The sequence below is a fragment of the Neomonachus schauinslandi genome, chromosome 11 (assembly GCF_002201575.2).
Source record: "Neomonachus schauinslandi chromosome 11, ASM220157v2, whole genome shotgun sequence".
Classification (NCBI taxonomy): Eukaryota; Metazoa; Chordata; class Mammalia; order Carnivora; family Phocidae; genus Neomonachus; species Neomonachus schauinslandi.
This window is the reverse complement of record NC_058413.1, coordinates 96,789,637-96,813,014: the sequence shown is the minus strand read 5'-3', so window position 1 is coordinate 96,813,014 and position 23,378 is coordinate 96,789,637. Positions and strand designations below refer to the sequence as shown.

Sequence of the window (23,378 nt, the reverse complement as noted above, 5' to 3'; positions counted from 1 at the left end):
CACAGGCTCACACAGATTGGGTGTCTTTACAAATAGCTGCCCTCCAAGAGGTGATTCGGGGACCCAGGCTCCTTCCATCCCCTTGGAGTCCTCCACTGGACCCCTACCACCTGGCTCACAGAATAACAAAGACAGAGTTAGAGGCCAGGCCAGGAAGTAGCACCCATCAATTCAACTTTACATAAGTTAAAACCCAGTCACACATTCCACCTAACTGCAAGGCAAGCAGGAAATATAGCTGTTACGAATACCAGAAATCTTTGAACCTTAGCGTGGACTTTTTAGAACACAGAGAATACATTACTGAATACAAACCAAAGCAAACATATGAATTTCTTTTTTACAAAAGGTATCACAATCATATGTTGGACATAATTCCAGTTCTGAGTGCTTTCTATGAAGCAGCAAGCTACATGAGGACAGCCTATATTCAAACTCAGGCTCTGCCTGAACAAAACATTAACTAGCCATTTTGACGTTCTTATCTTAAACCAGGAAGACTAATTTATGCACTTGACAAGGTTTTTCAAAAGTGCCATGTTCCCCAATCTCTAAGTATATACTTCTGTCTGGGACCCCCTTCCTCTCCACTCATCACCCCACTACCTCTCACTCATCCCTATCAGCTTGGATGTCACCTCCTCCAAGAAGCCTTCTCTATCGTCTACCCCTGTTGGGGTCGAGTGCCTGCTTCCTGTGTCCCCACGCTAGTGTGTACTTCCCTTCCCAGCACACTTCTCACAGCATATGAAAATCTCTCTTTACTTTCTGTCTCTAGCTAAATTGTAAATTTCTTGGGGGAAGGGACCTTGTTCTGGTCACCATTTTATCCTCAGCTTTAACACAGTATCTGGCCCAAACAGAGTGTACAGAAAATGTTTGTCACATGAGTGAATTAAGAAATCTGACCCTCCTTCAAAATGGCAAGAGGGTAAGACTTTTAAACTCTTATAACCCAACAACAAAAAAAAGAAAGTAAAGCGTAAAGGCAAGTTCAGCAAGAAACTGCACAGTGTCCTCCTCCTTCAAAAGGTCAATAGGAACTGAGAAGTCATCTCAAAAGGCTGCCCCACCCCTTGGGTCATGCCTGGATACCTCTGAGCAATTGGCCACACTCTTAATCTTTCAGTTGAGCAACAGAGAGTGCAGAAAACATTCTCACACATTACAAACCCTGGAACTCTTTCTCCCAGCTGATCAGAGGGTGTGGCAACAAGAGCTGTCCCCTTAGGGGGGCTCCGACTGACCCTGTGTCCTGTTGGGCCTGCGTATACCACTCTCCACTATCTACGGAGCTGGGGCATCCCTGACCTTCGCTCATCATCATCAAAAAGTGAGGTCTTCCTAGTCCTAAAGTAGACCTTCCGACCCCCAATAGGAGCCCCTCCTCAATACTCGCACATACTCTGAAGCAGGTGTCATGGTGCAAGCAGAGTGAAGCAGACAGAACTTGTCTCCCATGCTCCCACATCTTCGGTGCACCTGGAGTGAAATCTCAGATGAGTCAAGTGATATCGAAGCGTGAGTAACCAATGATAAGCTACCCAGTTCTCTAAGAATGCTATTACCCAGCGGCGGGGGGGGGGGGGGGGGGACATGGAAATAGCTCTAAATGTGAGATTTCAGGCAAGCGAGGGAAACCAAAAGGAGCTGAGGGAGGTTGTGGGCACCCTTCCAAAACTATTAAGTCAGAGATGGGACTGCCTATTCTACCGTTAGTTTGGCTCAGAGTCCTACACCGAGGTACTAGGGCAACACCAAGAGTCACACACGTGTCCTAGCAATGTTCCCTGAGCGCCTGGGGCAATCTCCTTCCCCAACTCCGAGCTAGCGGCGGGCCTTGGCCACAGCTCCAATCCCAACCCTATTCGTCGGGCAAAACCAGCTCTGACACCCGCACCCCACCTTCTGCACCACCGCCACCCCACCTGCCCAGGCCTCTTTGACGCGATCACAGCGTGGGGGCCTTGGAAGCCGGGAGGGAAGGGTTGGTCAGAACCCCGCCCCCGGCCCGTGACGGCCCGCCGCCCGCTGGGTCCCTGCATCCTCCCCATCCGCGGGGCGGGGTGGCCAGCGCTGGGCAGTGGGCACCCGGCCCCGCACCCGCATGCGGACGCTCGGCCTCGGGGGCGGGGCTTCTCGGGGCCCCGCCCCCTGACGTCAGCCCCGCGAGGCGTGGGCGGGACTGCCCGCCAGCCCCGGCTTTCAGAGGCAGAGCCGCCGAGCCGCGGCTGGAGGCACGCAGCCTGGCTCCTGCTCCGGCTTCGGCTCCGGCTCCGGCTCCGGCCCCGGAGGATGCGGCGTGCCCAGCATGCTGCCGCGCCTGGTAGTGCTGCTGGCGGTGCTCCTCAGCCTGCGCCTCGGCTCCTGCGTGCGCGGTAAGGATCGCAGCCTGGCCCTGCCCTGCCCTCTCCGCGCCCGCCCGGCGGGGCTGGGTGCGCGTCCACTCCCGACTCGCGCTCTTCGTCGCCCCTACGTTATAGTTGTGCGTTCCACGGAGAACCCCGTCTGGCTGTCCCTCTGGGGAGGGGGGCGTCCATTGTCTACCCCACCCCAGAAGCTCCCTCATTCCGGCAAGCCTGGATCTCAGGCTCCCCATTGTGGAAGTGGAAGAGCATGAAATTGATGGGGGGGGGTGGATAGAGAAGTTCAGTGACACCCACCCACGCACCCCCACTTTATCTTCTATCCACCTCCAAGCGAATCAGAAACTTAGTCCTGGCCTTTTTTTGTTGTTCTAGTTCAACTGGTAAGAATGCTTTCCCCTCTGGGGAATGACTTTGATCCCCCATCTGACTCCACCTTCCCTTAGCCCTCCCCTTAACCTACTTCTTCTCCATGCCATTCCCGCCCCCATCCCAGGTCTTGCCCGCTACTATCACCTGTTGCTCTATCTGATCATTCCTGCTCCTTCTTTAGCCCCTAATGTGCTCCGACTGCCACCTGCCTCGCTCTCCCTCCTCCTACCCCTTAGCTCAGTCTTCTAACCCAGCCAGCTATCCTGGAAAGTTTCTGCAAGAGTGAGTAAAGCCTGGAGAGAGAATGCCAGGGCAGGGAGGTGGAGGCACGGAGAGTGGAGCCAGGGAGAGCAGGGACTGAAACTGCGTCTACACCAAAATACAAAGTAAAACCTGCAGTCAGCCATTCACATGATCGAGAACTGAGTCGGGGATATGCAGCCCCAATACCGCGAAGACCTGCTGCGTTTCTCACTTTCCATCTAACGTTTTGAAATTGAAACACAGCCTTGAGAATCAAAGATAGTGTAAAAAGCAAGCAAGAAACAGGGGAGATGTACTTTCTAAGTGCAAATGACAATTCTAGAAGAAGCATTACTAGAGAGATGGCGAGAGGTTAGAGAACAAAGGAAGCCTGGAAGCTGGCAGATGGAGAGACGTGAAGGGATCGAGGAGGAGAGAACAGACTGGCTATTGGCCCTAACCTACCTCATTGTACTTGATTGGCAAGACTCTTAGAGTAGGTGTATTTATTACATTCTTACAAATGAGAGGTTCGGTGAGGTTAAGTAATTTGCCCAAGTCACCCTGAAAAGTGTTAGTTGGAGGCTCCTGAAGTCGGAGTGCCCCATGTTGAATGGGGGGTGGGGGCAGGAGGTGGAGTTAGACAGCGGTCTGTAGTATCTCACCGCAGAGCCAAGGATGCTGGCTCTGTGTGGAAATGTCAGCACGATCTAGAACCAGACCTGCTTCATTCGGTCTGTCCTCACCCAGCCTACAGCCCTGCTAGACGTGGGGGAATGGGGCAAGCATTCAGCTTGGGGTTGCCCAGGAGACCTGTGAAGAGAAACAGGCAGATGCCAACAAGCAGGATATCTGTGTATCCCCAAGAACTCCAGAGAGAAGGCCTTGGGCTGGAGCCAAGGCTGGGGCCAGGGTAGGGACCAGGGCTGGGGATGGGGGCCAGCCTTGGGATGAGGCTGGAGCAAGGACAGGGACTAGCTCATCTGAGATGAGAGCTCATTGCTGACAGACATTAGCTTAGCTAATGAGACCTTAGCTCTCAGCCCATGCCTTCTCTCCGGAGATACATCAGACTCCCCTTGGCTCTTCTTAGCCACCACTTCTGTTTCTGATCACAGACAGTGATCTAAGGATACAACACTAGCTCTGGAATCAGACACATGAGGATTCACACTGCCCCTTATTAGCTCCTTTGGCCTTGGGCAAGTCACTCAACCTTTCTGAGCCCCTATTTCTTCTCCGGTAAAATTAGGGCCATAAATGTCTATCCTGTAGGGCTGGTCGTGAGAATTAACTGAAAGAACATATGTAAAGTACTTAGCAGAAAGTCCAGCTCACAGAAAGTAGTCAATAAATAGAAGCTGGTAGGATGATGGCCACCATCACCGTCGACACCTTCATTGCTGGGGGAGGGCTCTGCGAGCTCTGATATTGACACTCTTCTCGCCAGGGACAGATCTGCCCAGCCCTCCATCTGTGTGGTTTGAAGCAGAATTTTTCTCCCATGTCCTCCACTGGACTCCCATCCCGAAACCGTCAAACAGCACCTACTATGAAGTAGAGCTTCTGAGGTATGGAAAGGGGAGGATGGAGAAAGGAGGGAGGTGGGTGCGGGAGGGGGCAACCCATCTCCTTCACTTCCCTGGCATGGGAAGACATAGCTGTCTTGTTATTGAAGTAACACCGGGAAGGACCCTGGTATATATCAATCGGTTGACAAGTACTAATTGATCCCCATATGTGTTGAGCCGTGTGCTGGGAGCTCTTGGATGAGAAAGCCAAGGTATTTCCTTTTCCCTCAAGTTTTTTCCATCTTATTGGAGAAACAAGAAATGCATCCATAATATAACTGGGAAACAAGGAAACCCTAATGGACTATAAATATAATTGGGAGAAAGCCTGAGAAGTCAGGTTGTATTGCAGTGGGTAGCAAGTCTTCCTGGAGGAGTTGGCGATCTGTTAGATATTCCAATCTAAGAGAAACTGGTATGCAGTCCCAGAGCCAAGAGAGATCCTCTTGCAGTTAGATGCCCGGGACCAGAGAACATACGCTGCAGGCTGTACCTCATGGGAGCTCTCTCCCTGGGCCCCTTGCTTTCCTCTTAAAGGAGGTGGGTTTGAACGCAAGTTCCTCTACTAGTGCCTTGCCTGATATCTCCCCAGGTATGGGCTAGAACCCTGGAAGTCCATCCCCAGCTGCAGCCAGACCCAGGTGTCGTTCTGTGATCTCACTGTGGTGACCCTGGACCTGTACCACAACAATGGCTACCGAGCCAAGGTCCGCACGGTGGATGGAAACCAGTACTCCAACTGGACCTTCACCAACACCCGCTTCTCCGTGGATGAAGGTGCTTTTCCTCCCCTGGGCCTAGAAGATGGCTTTGGGGGTTCCTTCCTGCCAGAAACTCTAGTCTAGAATGTGACTCTGTTTCCGTAGCTCACCACCCAGCCGGGCTTCCCGGGTGAGGACCTAGTTGCCCAAATAACTAATCAGGACTTTTGGGAAGATGTAGATGAAAATAACCAAGTTGTTCAAGATTTAAAAGGGAACTGGAGTTGTTTATCCTACAGAAGAGAAGTCTTGGGGTGGTTTGGAGCAGCTGAGTCACAAGGGCCAGACCTGTGTACTTGTAGGGTTCTGGAAGAGGAAGTAAATCCAAAAGCACTCAGCACAGAGCAAGAAACAGTAGGCAGAATTGGATCCTGAAGAAGGGTTGGGGGTCTCTCTCAGCAGACATAAGAGAAAAGGGTAAGCCCCAGACTTGATGGGATTTTGCCATTCTTTGAATTGGAATTGACCATGCTCTATATGAGTGTGGTGAGCCTGCTCTGCAAAATTCAGTCAGAACCAATGGCCTTCGAGGTCTTTGGCTCCCAAATGCCTGCCCGCAGGCCAGTGCTTAGCTGGCTACAGAAACATTACCTGAGGAATGTGTTTAAAAATCAATGTGTCCAGGGGCACCTGGGTGGCTCAGTCGTTAGGCGTCTGCCTTCGGCTCAGGTCATGATCCCAGGGTCCTGGGATCAGGCCCCACGTCGGGCTCCCTTCTCGACAGGAGGCCTGCTTCTCCCTCTCCCACTCCCCCTGCTTGTGTTCCCTCTCTCGCTGTGTCTCTGTCAAATAAATAAATAAAAATCTTTAAAAAAAAAAAAAATCAACGTGTCCAGGGCCCAGCTTCAAAAATTCAAGTTCACTGTGACTTGAGTGGACCCGGGGCATCTGTATTTGTAATGTACTTCCCAGGAAGTCCTTATGTGCTGCCAGGTTGAGAAAGCGGTGGCCCGGGTTTTAGGGTGGGTAAAGCTTGACCCTAGAGGCCAGGCATGGGCAGGGCACCCAGGCCCTCCCCAGCCTGCAGTCCTCATCTTTTTGCCTCCCCACCAGTGACTCTGACGATTGGCAGCGTGAAGCTAGAGGTGCACAATGGCATCATCCTCGGGAAGATCCAGCCCCCCAGGCCCAAGATAGCCCCTGCGGGCGACACTTACGAAAGCGTCTTCCAACACTTCCGCGAGTATGAGATTCAGATTCGCAAGGTGCCGGGGAACTACACGGTACGGGCCTCCCCAGGGCCACAGGACATCTGTATTTGTAACGCAGTGGGCTCCCTGCGCCTCGTCAGCGGGCCTGGCAGTACCTTCTGTGCATCCCTGGGGAACTTTGCTGGCAGAGTAGAGAGGGAGGGCGTGGGGCAGGGGAGGGAGCTGAGATGACCTCAGCCCTCAAATCTGTGCTCCTGCCAGGTGGCAGGGAAGACATGGCCCACTAGGGTCAGGCACCACGCAAGACATTTAATAGCTATTATTCCTGATCCCCTGGCAGGTGGATATTTTATTCCATTTTATAAATGGGAAAATGTGGCTCCAAGAGGCTATGTAATTGCCCACGGACACCCCCTAAGCGGGAGATCTGGAATCTGCCAGATCCATCCTCTTCCCACCATTTGATACCAGCCCCTTCTAGGAAGGTCCTCAGTGACTATAAAATGTTCCTTTTCTCTTTTTGTACAAAAGAAGTCATGTTAATCACAGAGATCTTGGGCTGCGTTGATAATACTGGGTTTGTCATGTCAGGAAAAGGACACTGAAGGGGGTGGCCTGGAGCATCTCTGATGGCTCCCCCACTCTCAGCTTCCATGGTCCATGAATCAAGGGTACATTTTGTTTATTGCTGTTGTTTTTGTTTCAGTTCACAAAGGAGAAGGTGAAGCATGAAAACTTCAGCCTCTCACCCCCTGGAGATCTGGGAGAGTTCTGTGTCAAGGTGAAGCCATCTGTGAGCTCCCGCCTGAACAAGGGGGTATGGTCCAAGGAGGAGTGCGTCGTGCTCACCCAGCAGTGTGAGTCTGCGGTTGGGGCTGCTGTCTGGGGGGCGGGAGGCAGGAAGGGCCTCACACGATCCAAAAAGCATCAGTTGAGGACCACTGATGCCAGGGGCACTCCCCCACATGGCCCTGTGAGAAAGCTCCTATTGTCCCCATTTTAGAGACGCGGGACCTGAGGCTCTGTGGGTCTGAACAGCTTTCTAGGGCACGGAGGCAGAGCCAGGTCTCTTGATTCTGCTGGTGCTGGTGTTCTGCTTGAGCACAGCTGTGCTTCCCAAGAACCGCTCCCCTCCCCCCTCCCTGCCCCAGGCCCGCTCTGTCAGCTGTGGTAGTTCCTGTTTGTTACATCCCTCTGCTGCCTTTTCTTGAGGCTGGGCACAGAGGGCCTTCTCCTTGTCCCCCCTCCCCACTGGGACTGAGCTGACCCCTGCCAGAGCTGCTAAAGCCAGGCTCTCCGCAGGTGCTGGGGACGGGAGGGAAAGGAGGGAGGGGAGAGGACCTGGGATGTGAAGGCCATGGTCTTGTCCATGAGGATCTTACAGTCTGGCTGGGGAGACCGAGCGTGCCCAGAGGAAGCTGTAAATAGCAACTCAGGGCAACATATGCCCCAACCAGTCATGCCAGGCCAGCAAGGCCCAGCAAAGCCCAGAGTGACTCCTTATATTTCTACATTTCAGTTCATGAAGGACACTCACAAGTTCATTGTCATTTAGCCTCACTCTCATTTAAGCAGAGTTAAGGCACCATCCCTGTGTCGGGCAGCCTTAAGAGCATTTTTAACATTCACTCACTGGTAGAAGAACTAAGTTTTGTGGACAGGTCTGGTTTCAAATCTCAGCTTTACCACTTACGAGGTCTATGATCTTGGGTAAGTTACATAAACTCTCTAGGCCCCAGGATCCTATTGTGTATAGGGATGATCATAGTACTCACCTCCTAGGGTTGTTATAAGGATCAGGTAACATAAGTTAAGGGAGGTGTGCTGTGTACTTCACAATCATGTGGTAGGCACTATTATTTTTCCCATTTTATAGATGGGGAAACTGAGGCTCAGAGCGGCTGAGTCAGTGGTGGAGCTGGGACTGGCGCCAGGCCTCCATTCTTACCTGCTGTCCCATCCTGCCCCCCATTCCACGTGCTGTGGTGTGAGTTGTGTGCAGAGCTGGAGGCAGAGTCGCTGGGTCTAGTGAGGGAATCTCTTCAGGACAGAGGTTGGAAGGCCAGGCAGGGATTTCCAAGGATCCAGAAGCATCTGGTTGTGGCCTAGAGGGGGTCACCGGGGGCCACTGACTGAGTGGCTCCTAAGAGTGGCCGTGGGCTCCTGGGATCCAGGCCACAGACACATCTCTCTGGGCCTGCAGATTTCACCACGACCAACCTCAGCATCTTCTTCACCTTCGTCCTGCTTCTGTGCGGAGCCCTGGCCTACTGCCTGGCCCTCCATCTGTACGTGCGGCGCCGGAGGAAGCTGCCCACCGTCCTGGTGAGTCTCGGGGGGGGGGGGCACTGGCCCGTCCTTCCTTGCCATACCAAGACTCCAGGAGACGGGGGGCTCCCTCCCAGACAGTCCCTTCCCTCAGCCCTGACATTATCAGGAGGCCCCTTCATCAAGGACCGTGGGGACAGAGGGAGGGCTTAAATGCAAAGCCCAGTGCTGAGAACACTGCCTTCTAAGGGCCCCCGATAAGACACATACTGAGTAGTCCCAACCCCCCACGTGCCATTTTGTTATTATTTACTAACAACTGGCCATGGGCCAGCCCCTGTGCATCGGTACCTCTGAAGCAGGTGGGGTTATTATCTTCATTTTACAAGGGAGGAAACTGAGGCATGGAGCGATTGTTCCGTGCACGGGGGCCAGGGAGCCAGGAGAAGTCAGGAAGAGCCCAGTCTCTCCCAGCCCTGCCAGCTGGTGATGATGAGTGTTCCAGAAGAGGAGGAACACGTGGCTGGGAGCCCAGGCCTAGGGCTACTGCCAGAGCAGCAGGGAGCAGAACGAGGGCTGCTGCCCAGGAGGAGGGGTCGTGGGGTGGCCAGGGTCTCTGCCCCCCGCCCAGAGCATCTCCTCTTGCCACACGGCACGGGCAGCTGGTGCACTTGTGCTTAGCCAGCCTCCAGAATGCAGCTCGCAGCACTGGGCAGCAGGTCCAAACCTCTGCCTGGCCCGCCTGGGACTCAGGCTGCTCTGGAGGTTGCCGCCACATCCCCACAGCGGCCATCACTGTGAGGGCTGCGGGCTCTGCTGGGAAGGACCGGCTCCACCGGGGAGGACCTTCTGTTGGGGGCACTACCCCCCCAAGAGGGATCCCAGGATTTCTAGGAAAATAAGGAGAGAGACAAAGACCCTCTGGAATTATGTTGAGTAAGAACTCTAGGGAGTGGGGATGTGGAGAGAGAAGGGACCGCCCGGCCTAATTAGGGTCTTTGTCCGGCAGCAAAGGACTGTGTTCCTAGCTCCAGTGCCCTGGGTAGAGTGGTATGACGAGGAGCCTTACAGGATTAAAAAGTTCTTCTTGTGTCTAACTGAAGTATGTAACTCATTGTCCCTTCTCTGTGCTCCGGGGAGATTCCGTTCCACAAACATGTATGCATCGGCCTGTTTAACAAGTGCTCTGAGCATGTTCTATTACGCAGGGCCTGGAACCGGGATGGGGGCTGCGCTCAGGGACGGATGACGGGAAAGCAGAGGGGTGGGGGAGGCTGGTCCTGGTAACTGGAGCGGGGATTCCTCGGTGGGCGTCAGAAAGAGCATCTAGGAAGAGATCAGTGAAGTGGCCGTTGAGCTAGTTATTGAGCACCAATGACAGGCCACATGTGGTCTGGGAAGAAGCTGATTCATGCGGCCCTTGGTCCCAAGGGGCTTGATTACAGCCCGGTAGGGCAGCCAGCGTAGAATCTATTACTTCTAATGCAAGCCAGGGAAATAGGCACAGGTGCAAAATGCCAAAGGAGACAACGCAGCCTCTGGGTTTTCGTTCCTCTGTGCCATTTGGATCACAGAAGTGAGCTCTCCTTGAGAATGTTTTCCTTCTCAAGATAAATGCAGCCCAGTTGGCTTCATCTAATGATGGTGGTCATTACTAACTTCATGAATAACTTCGAGTGCACAGAGCACTTTCACATTCATATGCTTATTCCCACTCATGCGCTGTTCTGATCTGCTCTTTGGATAAATGGGGATTTCAGATCAGGACAGTGGAGTACAAATCGCAGGTTTGTTCTCTGCCGCTGTGACTTTGTGCAAGTCATTTCACTTCTCTGAAGTTCGATTCTCTCATTAGATTGGAGAGTAAAATTCAATGTGCCCAATATTTACCGAGTGCTTTCTCTGTGCCAGGCACTGTTCTAAGCACTTGCCGTGCATTTACTACAACACGAGGAGGCCGGTACTGTGACTATTTCTGTTTTATAGGCGAGGAACTAAAGCACAAAGAGGGCAAATAATTCAGCCAAGGCAACACAGCTGATACAAGGCAGAACTGGGGTATGAACCATGCAGTCTGGCTCTAGAAACAGATGATCCTTAATCCCCAACTTGTGGGATATTCATAGGAACTCAACCAATTAAGAGTTGCATTCGAGTCCAAACTTACAAAGGGAATGAGGGCAGGTGTGCTGAGTCAGTAAGTCAGTCAACAAACTTTAAGAGAGCCTCCTATGTGCCAGCTCAGTTTAAGTTCCGGGAAAAGAGTGGCAGACAAAACTAGACAGCTCCTGTCCTCAAGAAGCTTATATTCGGCTGGGTGTGGGGAGTAAGTGTGGCTAGAGAGCAGGTTGTGGTGGGAGGCAGAAAATAAATTTAAAAAGAATTTCAGGAACCAAGTGCTAGGAAGAAGTAAACGAGGTGAATGTAGAGAGGGTCGCAGCACTGCCTTAGCCAGGACGATCGGGAAGGCCTCTCTGGGGAGAAACATCTGAGCTGAGACCCGAATGTTAGAACGACACAGCCAGAGCAAGTGCTGAAAGAAGTGTTCCCACCACAGGGCGTAGCATGTGCAAAGGCCCTGAGAGCACTGAGCTGATGCATGAGCAGGAAGAACCCCAGTTTGGCTGAGACAGAACAGCAAGGGGGAGAGGGATTAAGTGACTTTCCCTGGGAGTCCGGGCAGGTCGTGGGGAGCAGCTCCTCCCCCGCTGCTAATTCTGTGCTCGTTCCACTGCCCCACGTGGCAGCCACCCTGTGTTTGCGCAAGTCACTTAATCTGGTGAACTTTGGAGAAGTTAATTTTGTGTCTCACATCCAGCATTTTAAAAAATGAAATGGACAAGCGAGGATAACGGAGGGGACAGGATAGGACAGGGTAGGATAGACTAGAACAGGAGTAGAATAGGAGAGAGTAGTAGTGTAGACCACGGTACCCGGCTAGTAAAATGTACTCTTTCGTGAAACTGCTTTCAGTTTATGAGATATCTATATACAGGCAATCATGGAACACATTTCTTATTTGGGATCATAGTCCAAAAAAGTTTGAAACACACTCCTAGATCTATCTAGATGAGTCCGGCTTGCTCTCAGGTTTGGAAAGGACTGTGCTGGGGCTGAGAACATTCACCGTTCCCGGCCGGCTCCCGTTCTGCCTGCCGTTCCATCTGGGCTGCGAGCGTGCAGGCCTGAGCCAAACTGAGAATCGCACTAAGAGGAAAGGTCGATTCTGAAATGAAACAAAAAGTGCAGGTGACTCTGTGGGCTCCTCGGTTAGAGCAGAACCTTCTCGAGCCTGCCTCCTGGCCCCAGGGCCAAGCCTGCAGCGCCAGAGCGGGTCCCCGCAGGTAACCCTCGCTTCTCTCACTCTGCCCTCTCCTCTCCAGGTCTTCGAGAAGCCCCAGGCCTCCAGCTTTGTCAGCCGGCTTCCCTGCCCCGAGCCCCAGGACACCATCCATCCCCTGGACGAGGAGGCCTGCCCCAAAGTGTCCCCAGAGCTGAAGAACTCGGAACTGCACGGCAGCACGGACAGTGGCTTTGGCAGTGCCAAGCCATCCTTGCAGAATGAAGAGCCCCAGTTCCTCCTCCCTGCCCCCCACCCCCAGGCTGGCGGCACCGCGGGCAAGGGGGCGCTCCCGGAGCTGGAGGGCGGCGGCAGCAGCAGCACGGACAGCGGGATCTGCCTGCAGGAGCCTGGCCTGAGTCCCGGCACTGGCCCCAGCTGGGAGCGGCGGGTGGGGGACAGCAGCCCGGGCCAGGATGACAGTGGCATTGGCCTAGTCCAGAACTCTGAGGGGCAGCCTGGGGACGGGCGGAGTGGCTCCGCCTTGGGCCCTGCCAATGCCCCCGGGCCTGAGGGGCCTGGGGAAGAAGACCCAGCCTCAGTGGCATTCCGGGGCTACCTGAAGCAGACCAGATGCACAGAGGAGAAAGCAGCCAAGACAGGCTGCCTGGAGGAAGAGTCCTCTTTGACAGACAGCCTTGGCCCCAGGTTCAGGACGTGCCTGGATGCTGAGGCAGGCTGGTCTCCACCATTGCTGGCCAAGGGCTATTTGAAACAGGACCCAGGAATGACTGTCACTACCTCGGGGACCTCAACTGGACAGTGGGACCAGCCGACGGAGGAATGGTCACTCCTGGGCTTGACCAGCTGTGCTGATCTAGGAGCATCTGACTGGAGCTTGGCCCATGATCTTGCCCCTGTGGACTGTGTGGCAGCCCCAGGCGGTCTCCTGGGCAGTTTCGACTCAAACCTGGTCACCCTGCCACTGATCTCCAGCCTCCACTCCAATGAGTGACTCAGGCTAAGGGGCTGCTTTTGATTTCAGCCACGAGGGCCCCCCGGGGTCAGAAGTGATGCACGAGGCCAGTGTGAGCCCTCATCGGCAGGCCCAGCAGGGCTAGCCTAGGGGCCCAGGGCAGAGAGAGACTCTCTCGCTGAACTACCGCAGGCTGTATGGGTGGCGTCAGCCTGGGCTGCAGGAGGGCTCCAAAGACAGGCAGAGCCAGGCAGGGCCGGGCGGAGGTCTCCTCCCTCCTCCGGGCTCTTCCTGTACTGTAACAGATTATTTGCTCAGGGGAATCACTGGTTTTCTGGAAGTGTGGGGAGGCCCAAGCTGCAGTCAGTAAGGACCCAGGCCTCCCCCCTAGACCCGCCAAGTGCCAGCGCCTCCAGCCGGATGGAGGGCTGGGCGGGGCAGTTTCCCTGAAGGGGCCATTTCTAGGAGGACAAAGGAGGGAGCAGAGACCAAGTCTGATCTCTGGCATGGTCAGAGCTGGTCAGCCTGGGATGGTCATAGGAAGAAGCTTCCCGGCTGGCAGTCCTCCCAGGCAGGGAGCTTGTCACGGAAGATCTTACAATGTATCTGTCCTGGTCAGTCTACCACCATGGTTATAGAGCCACCAGGGGATGAAGCCCCTGTGGCCGAGCCACTCACTACCTCCACCCTGTTGCCCCCACCATCTTGCTGATGGTACCAGAGAAACCACGGTTCTTTGTATTGGGCAAAATTCAACACTTCAGGTGGTCTCTGGGCTTGGGCACCAGCTCGCCCACCCCAGACGGTCAGGGTTGGGACCTACACTGTTTACTGCTAGTATCCAGCTACAGACCCACGAGACACGGCACTGGGCTCCGACCCATGCTCTCTGTGTCCGGCTGTGTGAGCTTGGGCCAAGCCACTTCTCAGAGACCCTGTTATCCTCTGATAGCATATGTGGAATAATGACTGTCTCCAGTGGGCCCTCCATGCTGGATGGTAACCAAGCTGGCATCAGGGGTGGCATCCCCAGCCTGGTGTGGCCCTGGGCTGGGAGGAAGTTGCCTGCAGAACCTATATCTGCACAGAGCCAGCTTCTTTCGCATGCTGGGGATTAACAGATTTAGCAGAAGTCCATGGTGTCATGCGAAGAGGACTACCCGACCCTGGGCCCAGGAAGGGGACAGGTATAGGCCCTGCCTCCCCAGAGTCCATTTGGATTCTATCTTCAAAGCGAGTTTACAGTCCAAGGGCAAGGAAGCTGGGGAGAGTGACAGGCCTGGGGTCTGCCCACCCCCCCCTTCCGGGTCACCACTCATTTTTCTGTGGCATTCTGAGAAGAGACACTCCGGCTCAGGAAATCCACCCAGAACCACCCCGACTCCCCCACCACATCCTACCCAGAAGCTCTGATGTGCCAGTCTGCTAACTGAACTCCCTCTCAAAACTTGGGCTTGTGGGAAGATTCCTCAGGGTTCCCTTGGAAGGTTTATTTATTTATTTTGTTCACTTATTTATTGAAGAAGCAGCATGGTACAGTGCAAGGATTCTGGGTATTTCAAGAACCTGGAGGTTCTCGTTCTGACTCCACTGTTTCTTGCATCTCCTCATCTGTAAACTGAAGGGTCTCGGTTTCTTCGTCTGTCAAACAAGAAAGCCACGCCTGCCGTGTTCAATGGACAGGGGTGTGAGGCTCCGAGGCGGTGGGTCTGAATGTGCCTTGCACGCAAGGCTCTAAATCAGAGACGCGTGTTTTTTATTTCAATAAATTGTCAGGACCTCAGGAATCATGTGAAACCAGTCAAATTTCTGATCAAAAACGGTGACTGGTGGAAGCCTCAAGTTGTTGATAACTGAGGTTGATAACAAGATGTGTGATGTTGCTTGAGCACGACCGAAGACTCGGGCTCAAGTCAGACACAGGTAGGAGTCCTCACGCTAACATGAAGTATGTAATGGGTATGGGTAACAGTGTTTTGAGTGTGGCGTCTGGCCAGTTGGAAAAGAGACCAGACCAGACCTCCCTGGAGCTCTGTCACCTGCCCTTCTCGACGTGGAGGTGCGTCCCAGGGGTGCTTCTCATAAGTGCGGAAGCCATCTGCATTTGATTCTGAGAGCAGCCTGCTCTTTCCACGAAAAGCCACACGTGGGTTTGAGTCTCTCCCCAAGCTCAGCCCTGCGGGTGGAGCAAACTCAGGGCCCTGGCCACAGTCTCCAATGCACTTTGCGCTTTGTCCCATCCTGGATCCCCGAGGTGGTGAATGGGGACACCTCATCCCAGTTCCTCTGTGTCATCTCCAACGATGCTTCTCCCCGTTTCATTCTGAGGAAATAACCAGTTCTGGGAAGCACCGATCCTGTCATCTTCAGAGAACTTGACTAATATCATGCCATTTGGAAACGATCAAATTGATTTGCCCTGGAGGCCTCCCTGTCCTATTGGTTAAGAGGTGTGGGGGGTCTCCTGGAAATGAGTGCTGGAGATGGCCTCTGCCCCCAGGAAAAGTCCCTTGAGGCACGTTGGATGGAGAGTAGCAGAGAGGTGAATACGAAGACAGAGAGAATAAGAGGAATCAGCAACCGGGGCCGGCAAGAGAGCAAACACAGAGCAGCTGGGAAAACGGAGTCCAAGGATGTGGGCTCTGCTGCAGGCCTCACCTGCTTCCTCGGGAAGCATGAACAGGACTTTGTGCTGGGTCTCCTACTGGGCCCAGTCGGGGCTTGTGGGGGAAACAGAGTCCTTCCTGCAGGTGGTGCTGAGACGCTCACCGGCTTTTTGGGAATTGGATTCAAGTGCCCCACAGAAGGCCATTTGTTGTTAAACTGAGTAATCTCCCTCGAGGGCTTTTCCAGGCTGAGGAATGTGTGATTCTGGGTTTCTATGAGCTAACGGAACTTCCTCTTAGTAAGGAGAGAGGGGAAATGGACCAACGTTGACTGAAGAGGAAATTTCTATTGAACTGTGTTTTCCCGGCTTTCTAAATAGCTGTATCAAGGAGTCTGCCTTGTCTTCCCCGAAGATCTCTACCCCCTGCAAGGCACACAACACACTATCCCAGAATACACACGGTCACGGAGGGGGCTCACTGCCCTGCTGAGTGGGAGCTCTCGGAGCCCCGCGTGGGGACGGCGGAGACAGGGGCGCCGTAGGCCGTGTCCACCGGGGACAGCATGCTGGTGGCCATGAGAGAAAGGTTCAGGCAGCGAGGGCTGACTTTATGTAGCCCCAACCTAGAGGACACCAGGTAGTGGGAGGCATGACTCATCCGTTTCCTGTAGTGCTCGCAGGTTTCAGGGGGGTTTTTTTATTATTTTTTTTAGATTTTATTTATTTATTTGAGAAAGAGAGAATGAGAGACAGAGAGCACATGAGAGGGGGGAGGGTCAGAGGGAGAAGCAGACTCCCTGCTGAGCAGGGAGCCTGATGCGCGACTCGATCCTGGGACTCCAGGATCATGACCTGAGCCTAAGGCAGTCGCTTGACCAACTGAGCCACCCAGGTGCCCCAGGGTTACTTTTAAAGCACATCCATAATTTGAAATTAAATGCATTTTTGTTAATGATTCACAGCACCTTTCCTCACTATCAGCTTGATCTTAAGTTCACCTAGCTCCCGTAAACATTCGACCCAGCGGGGTAAGGGGGGGGGTTGGACCCAGTAAACACTCTGACAGGGAAGGGTTGGGTCGTTGGAATTAGCGTTTTACAAAGATAACCCTGATCAAAGCATAAGGCATGAATCAGAAGGGACGAGGCAGGATGTAGGGAGACCTGGTTGGAGGTGCATGTAGTCAGCATTTCTTCAAAAAACATTTTTAAGTGCCCAGGCCTGGGTCCAGAGGGAACAAAAGAGGTGCAGCTCCATGGAGGGGGCTATCTGGCTATGAAGCTAACAGACTAGCAGATACATCTTTACAATCAGCGGTGAGTGCCATGAAAGGAACTAAGATGGGAAAACAAGGAATGGAGACGAGATGCGGAGAAACGGTGCAGAGGAAGCTTAGTTTGCTCGGGCTGCCATAACAAAATACCATCGACAAGACACATTTCTCATCGTTCTGGAGGCTGCAGGTCCAAGATCAAGGTGCCAGCCAATTTGGTTCTTGGTGAGGGCTCTCTTTCTGGCTTACAGAAGGCCCCCTTCTCCTTTGTGCTCATGGGAGGAAGAGGGGAGGGGGAGAAGAGAGGAGGAGGAGTAAAGAGAGAGAGCTCCAGCTAGGCAAGCACCCTGGTCTCCCTTCCTTTTTTTTTTTTTTTATGATTTATTTGAGAGAGACAGCACGCCCTTGAGCAGGGGGAAGGGGGAGGAGGGGGAGGGAGAGAGAATCCCTAAACAGGCTACCCACCAAGCAAGGAGCCCCGACGCAAGGCTCGATCCCAGGACCCCAAGATCATGACCTGAGCTGAGACCAAGAGCTGGCCACCCAAACAACTGAGCCACACAGGCGCCCGTCTTCCTCTTCCTATAGGGACTCTCATCACATCATGTGGACCCCGCCCTCATGACCTCATCTAACCCCTAATAGCCTCCCAAAGGCCCCACCTCCTGATACCGTCGCATTAGGAGTCTGGGCTTCAACATACGAATTTGGAAGGGACACAAACATTCAGTCCACAACAGGCTTAAACGGTAATCCAATCCAATGACAACACTGAGCAGGGACAGCGGGAATGGAGAGCAGGTGATAGATTCAAAAGGCGTTCTGCAGAGAGCGCAGGGAAGACTCCATAGCAGGCTGCAGTGAAAGAGGCACTGATCCCACTCGAACGTGGAGCTGGAGGAAAGTGAAACATGCACATGGAAGGGAGACGTCGTGTGGGGGGAGAGGGGAGGTGGCGAGTTCTGGCTCCCTATGACAAGTCACCCAAGGAAAAAGTCCTCCGGCAATTGGTGAGGCAGGCCTGGCAACAGGGGAGGGCTCAGAACTGGAGGGGTTCAGATGTACTCACGCTGACCCACCGGATGGGAGAGCTCACACCTGCGTGTGGAAATGAGCACACGGATCTGGCGACAGCCACGCCCCCTGCCACCCAGCTGCAGGAAGAATACTCACGTGTTGACCCCCCGCCTCGAGGACAAGCAGGCTACTCTCCCCGTAGAGCGGCAGGGGCCGTGCCTGTGCTCGGCCCCCATCCTGCAGACCCCAGCCAGGAGCCCCGTTAGTGCTGCAGCCCACCCCAAAGGTGCGGCTGAGCTGTAGAGCTGGTAAGCTCTGGAGCAGACTGGTACATGACTGGCAGAGGGCTGGGTATAGGGTGCCGCACCCATATAGCTCTACGTACACAGGGAAGGAGGAGTCGACGGACGTCAGGGCCTCATGATGGCCCTGGAGAGGAGAGAAACATTCCTGAGGATCCTGCTGCCTGGTCACCGTGACCCTGGTAGTATTCCCTGCCCTCCACTGCCTGACACTCCCACCTACCTGTCCCCAAGGGCAGTTCGCAAAGGACCACCTGCATCAGAGTCATCTGAGGGGTGCTTCTCTTCCTGAGCGTCTCCTCAAGGCCAGGAAGCGCTGAATGCTAATTCCCAGGGTCTCGCTTCAGTAAACAGGTTACAGGTGATCAGGCACAAGTGACCCCCATGCACACTGACGTGTGAAGGTCACTCCTTTAGAGAACTTGATGATCTGATGTCTGTTAAACTCTGCCCTTCTCCCCACTGCCCCTAGATGGAATCACCCAGTCCAAGCCTTTAAATGCCACCAGGATGCTGCTGACCATCCCCTTACTGACCCTCTGCTTCCACGCCTGCTGCCTTGGTCTAGTAGCATGTGATTCATATAGTATGCTTAATCTAGTAGAGCAGCCGGCGTGATCTTTATAAAATACAATTCAGGTCATGTTATACCCCAGCCGAAAGCCCTCTCCTTTGCTCCTGGTCCACATGAGAAGCAGAGTCCCATCGAGTTAGTATCTGCCCAACCCCCAACACACACCACCTCCTGCACTCTCCCCCTTGCCTACCCTGCCTGCTTCAAGCTCATTTCCACCTTGGGTCATTTATTCAAGTGTCTTCTCAAATGCAGCCTCCTTGGGGAGGTCTTTGCTGACCATCCTATTCAAGTATCCTCCCCATATCCATTCCCTCCCTACCCCTGGCTTTTTTTCCATCAGAGCACTTACTATCTGAAGTTATAGGACATATTTGGTTTTTTGCTCTTGCCTCTCTCTACAAATAAAGTAGAAGATCTATTAATACTTCTCTTTTGCTCACTCCTACAGTCCCACAACCAAGAGCACATATTAGATGGTTTGTATTTGCTGAATGAATGAGCAAGTAAATAAATGAATAAAGATAAGCTTACAATGTTAGGTAGTAAGTGCGGTCTTAGCCTAGACTGTCCCCCCAGAAGCAAGAACCTGATTCAAGGAGTTGTGGGTAGGTGGCTTATTTGGAAGGTGATCCCAGGGAACAAGAGTGAAAAACCAGGAGAAGAAAAAGCCAAAACAAGGATATGTTAGCAAGCTGGTCATGCTGGGAGCAACTGGGCCTTGATCCCTGGGGCAGGTAGAGGCCTCTTCCAATGGTCCCCTGAACATTGACAGGAGAAGCCCTGATCCAGCAGCTTCTGAGCTGGCTGAGGCTTCCCCCAGAGGTGTCACACTCTCAGACTGCTGGTGCACAGGGCTGCGTGGGCACCCCCCCCTCAAGAACACAATGAGCCAGGGTGGTTAGCAAGTGATGTGCAGTGAGCACTGGAGACGAGATTTGTCAGCACAAAGTGGGAGCCCATTCAGAACTGTCTGGAATCAGGGTTGGAGCTGAGAGTGCGAGGTGGGGCACTGAGGCACCTGCTGTTGTTTGTGCTGTGAGGGAGACGCTCCCAGGGGCCACGGGGGTATGTGACCCACCTAGGGGGTTCAATGCACATTTTTTTTGGACTGAACTTAAAGGAGTGAAGTGAGACTTATTAAATTATGCTAAGTGAGGTTGGGAGACTCTCCCCAAACTTGAGAGAGGATAAGATCTGAGCCCGCCATTCAAACCCAGGGCAACAAGCAGACCCAGGTAGTCTAGCAGGCCTGAGTGGCAGGACGCACTGAAGGCACATCCCCTCACGTGACGGAGTATCCACCAGGCACTCAGACTAACAGACGAGTCCAGAGACAGGCTCCCCCCGCAAGGCTGTTGGTCTGGAGATGCCCCACTGGCAAAGAGGAAGAGGCAACAGACCCACAGAGTGGAAAGAGCACTGGGGTGGCCCGGAACTCGGGAGAGGTGGGTTCTCAGCTCAGTCATGTCCTGTCAACTCTGGGCCTCAGTCTTCCCAGCCAAATGCAGAAAGTACTCTTCAGTCTGATTGTCTCTTGAATGCCCCGGACATCCTGCGGTCACTGATTGTACCACTGAATGTATGCTTATTCCACTGTGAGCTCTAGAGAGCAGAAACTTCCCTGACTCACTTCCATATCCCTGTATCCACACCCAACCGATGCCTAACGAACAGTAGAGGTGCTCGGTAAATGTGATGGAGAATGAATACATGAACGAATGGATTTTCTCACAAGGAAAAGCATATGAAAGGGGTTGAAGAAGTAGGTTATCCAAACATGACCATGGCAAGGCTTGGCAATGGTAGCTTGAAGCTGGGTGGTTCCTTGGGAGACATTAGACTGAGCTCAAAAGAAAGCAGGCTGACCATAAATTTGACTTAAATTTTATCTTCAGGCCTGCCATCTTCTTAGCTTAGTTGTATTATACCACGATTATTTCTTTCCCTGTGATATCTACCCTATAGCTCTTAGGTATTGTAAGGACTCGGGGCTATAGACCAAACAGGAAGCCTAGAGCAAGGGGATGTGGTCAGGAAGCAAGGCAAAGGACCGTGAAAATATTCAGCAGTCATTCGCTCCTTTAGCAAGCATTCATTGAGCATCTGCCATGGGCAGGCCCTCTGGGAAAACGGCAGGCAATAGTACAAATCCTTCTCCGTGGGTTACAAGCCTGCAGCACGCGCACGCGCACACACAGGCGTCTCCCCTACCTCCTCCACCGCGCCCCTCTCCCGGCCCTGTGGAACTGGAGTCACCCACGCTCTGCATCAGCCTCACAGCTGCAAGGGAACTCGGTGTCCTCAAGTCCGATGGCAGCCTTACCCAGCAAGGCACCTGGGCCCCACCAGCTACTGGGGCTACCACGGAACGTGGGGCTCCGGACATTTTTCCACCCATCTCCTTCCTAATGGCTCCCTGCTTATATATGAAAAACCTTATCCTAAGGCGTTGGGGGAGGGGAAGACAACCCCCATGACTCTATAGGTAAAAATCCAGGCGACAGGGACCCCACCAAGGCCGTGGCCTCCAGCGCCGCCCCACCTGTTGTTTTGTTGGCCTGTTGCTACTCTGGGCAGACAGAACATTTTCACTTCTGGTCCCCAAATGTGAGAATTCACCAGGCCACTGGCTTCCTGTTTTGTACCAGATCTGCTTAAATCTCACTGCTTCTAGACAGCTTTTGAACACTAAGCAGTTTTTTAAATACAGTAATGATACACCTATGTGCTCCCACTTTGAGGTTCTTAGACCCCTGGGGCGGAGAGAGGGCACCACAGACGCTGGCCCCTGCATGGTCACCGGCATGAGGCAAGATTACCACAGGGGAGCACAGCCCCTTCCTCACCGCCCACCCTCTTCCTGGGTCTGACCATTCCTTAAGGTAGCCTTTAAACAGAAAGTCACTGTCTCTTGTGCTTGCTCTGTGTCCAGATGTGTATCTGATGATGGCCACAGGGTTGCACACGATTGAGGATGGGCAGAGAAAATCAAAAGCCTTGGTTTTCAGAGCAACCAAGACTGGACCAGGGATAAAGCAAAGCCCAAGGTTCCCTGAAGAGACTGAGAAATAGTCAACATAATTTCCTGAGACATTCCTGGCTATGGCCAGAGCCAAATACACTACTGTAGAGAACTGAGAAAAGGCAGAAGACCTGAATTTTGCCTGAAGAAAGTACCCACCAAACAGGAGGGAGCATGGTTAATCTCAAGAGAGACTGGATGCCCCCAGAGTGCCTAGCAGTTCCTGGCATATTATAGAAGCTGCACGAATGAATGAATGAATGAATGAATGAATGAATGAATGAATGAATACAAGGGAATAATCAATAAATTCAGCTATGGGAGCCAGAGAATATTTATAATTAAAAGTGAGAAGACAACAGGGCACCTGAGTGGTTCAGTCAGGCATCTGCCTTCGGCTCGGGTCATGATCCCAGAGTCCTGGGATCGAGCCCCACATTGGGGGGTCCTTGCTCAGTGGGAACCCTGCTTCTCCCTCTCTCTCTGCCCTGCCCCTCCCCCTGTGTGCTCTCTCTCCCTCTCTCTCTCTCAAATAAACCAATAAAATCTTTAAAAAAAAAAGGGAGAAGACAAGATCCATCAGTCTTAAGGAAGTCTCCCTGGGGAAGTGAAAATTGAGCTGGCATAAAGAAGGGGCAGAATTTGACGATTTAGAGGCCAAGGGAGGTATAAAAAAAAAATAAAAGAATAGGAAATGGACCAGCAAGAAGCTCAAAGCTGAGGACAGGGCTGTTCTCACCACACCAGGGGACCCGGAAAAGAGATTTGAGGCCAGCAGGAGGGGCCTGCTTCCTTGGGGGCCAGAGAGCTCAGGGAAGCTGTGAACTTGGACAGAGGCTGTAAGTGGCTGACAAACCATTACAAAGAAAATACATTCTTGCCTGGCCTTCAGCAAATCATTTCACTGGACCCTGGTCCTCTGTGCCTTCACTGTGAGGATGAAGAGAGACTGCATACGGAGCCCTTGCCCTGCACTCTCATATGTGCTCAGCAAACGTGAGTTTGCTGGTAAAGAAGGGTTTGGTTGGGAATGGTCCAGTCTTAGATGCTGGTTAGATTTATCTAAAGTCAAAGAAAGGCTGAGGAATATTTCAGATCCTAGACCATCAGAGTCTAAAGGAACTGCAGCGGTCACCTGTCACCTCCTAAGTCAGAAAGTTATCGCTATACTTTGTACTTGTATCTTTTGTTTAGTGAACACCTACTATGTTCCAGGTCCTCTGTTAGACACTGAGAACACAGAAATTAAAAAAAAAAAAGTACAGGGGCGCCTGGGTGGCTCAGTCGGTTAAGCGTCTGCCTTCAGCTTGGGTCATGATCTCAGGGTCCTGGAATCCAGCCCTTTGTTGGGCTCCCTGTTCAGCAGGGAGTCTGCTTCTTCCTCTGCCCCTCACCCTGCTTGTGTTTCTCTCTCTCTCTCTCTTTCTCTCTCAAATAAATAAAATCTTAAAAAAAAAAAAATACAAACAGAGAAGATCCTTTTTCTCCTTCAGGTAAAAGAGAGGAGCCTTGGAGAAGTAGTCCAATCCCTCGGGCTACAATATATGCCCATGGTGGTGAATGACTAGCCCACGGCCACACAGCACGGCAG

General features: G+C 53.0%; 1 protein-coding gene across 1 annotated transcript; it reads left to right on the top strand.

Annotated features, from left to right (window-relative positions):
- The first annotated feature begins 2,222 nt into the window (after positions 1–2,222).
- Positions 2,223–13,286, top strand: IL10RA (interleukin 10 receptor subunit alpha). Its single transcript, XM_021696472.1, has 7 exons — positions 2,223–2,378; positions 4,432–4,552; positions 5,145–5,329; positions 6,367–6,536; positions 7,171–7,321; positions 8,668–8,789; positions 12,116–13,286. Exons 1-7 carry the CDS (start codon positions 2,312–2,314, stop codon positions 13,025–13,027), a joined length of 1,728 nt encoding a protein of 575 aa, XP_021552147.1. The 5' UTR covers positions 2,223–2,311; the 3' UTR covers positions 13,028–13,286.
- Positions 13,287–23,378: the final 10,092 nt, after the last annotated feature.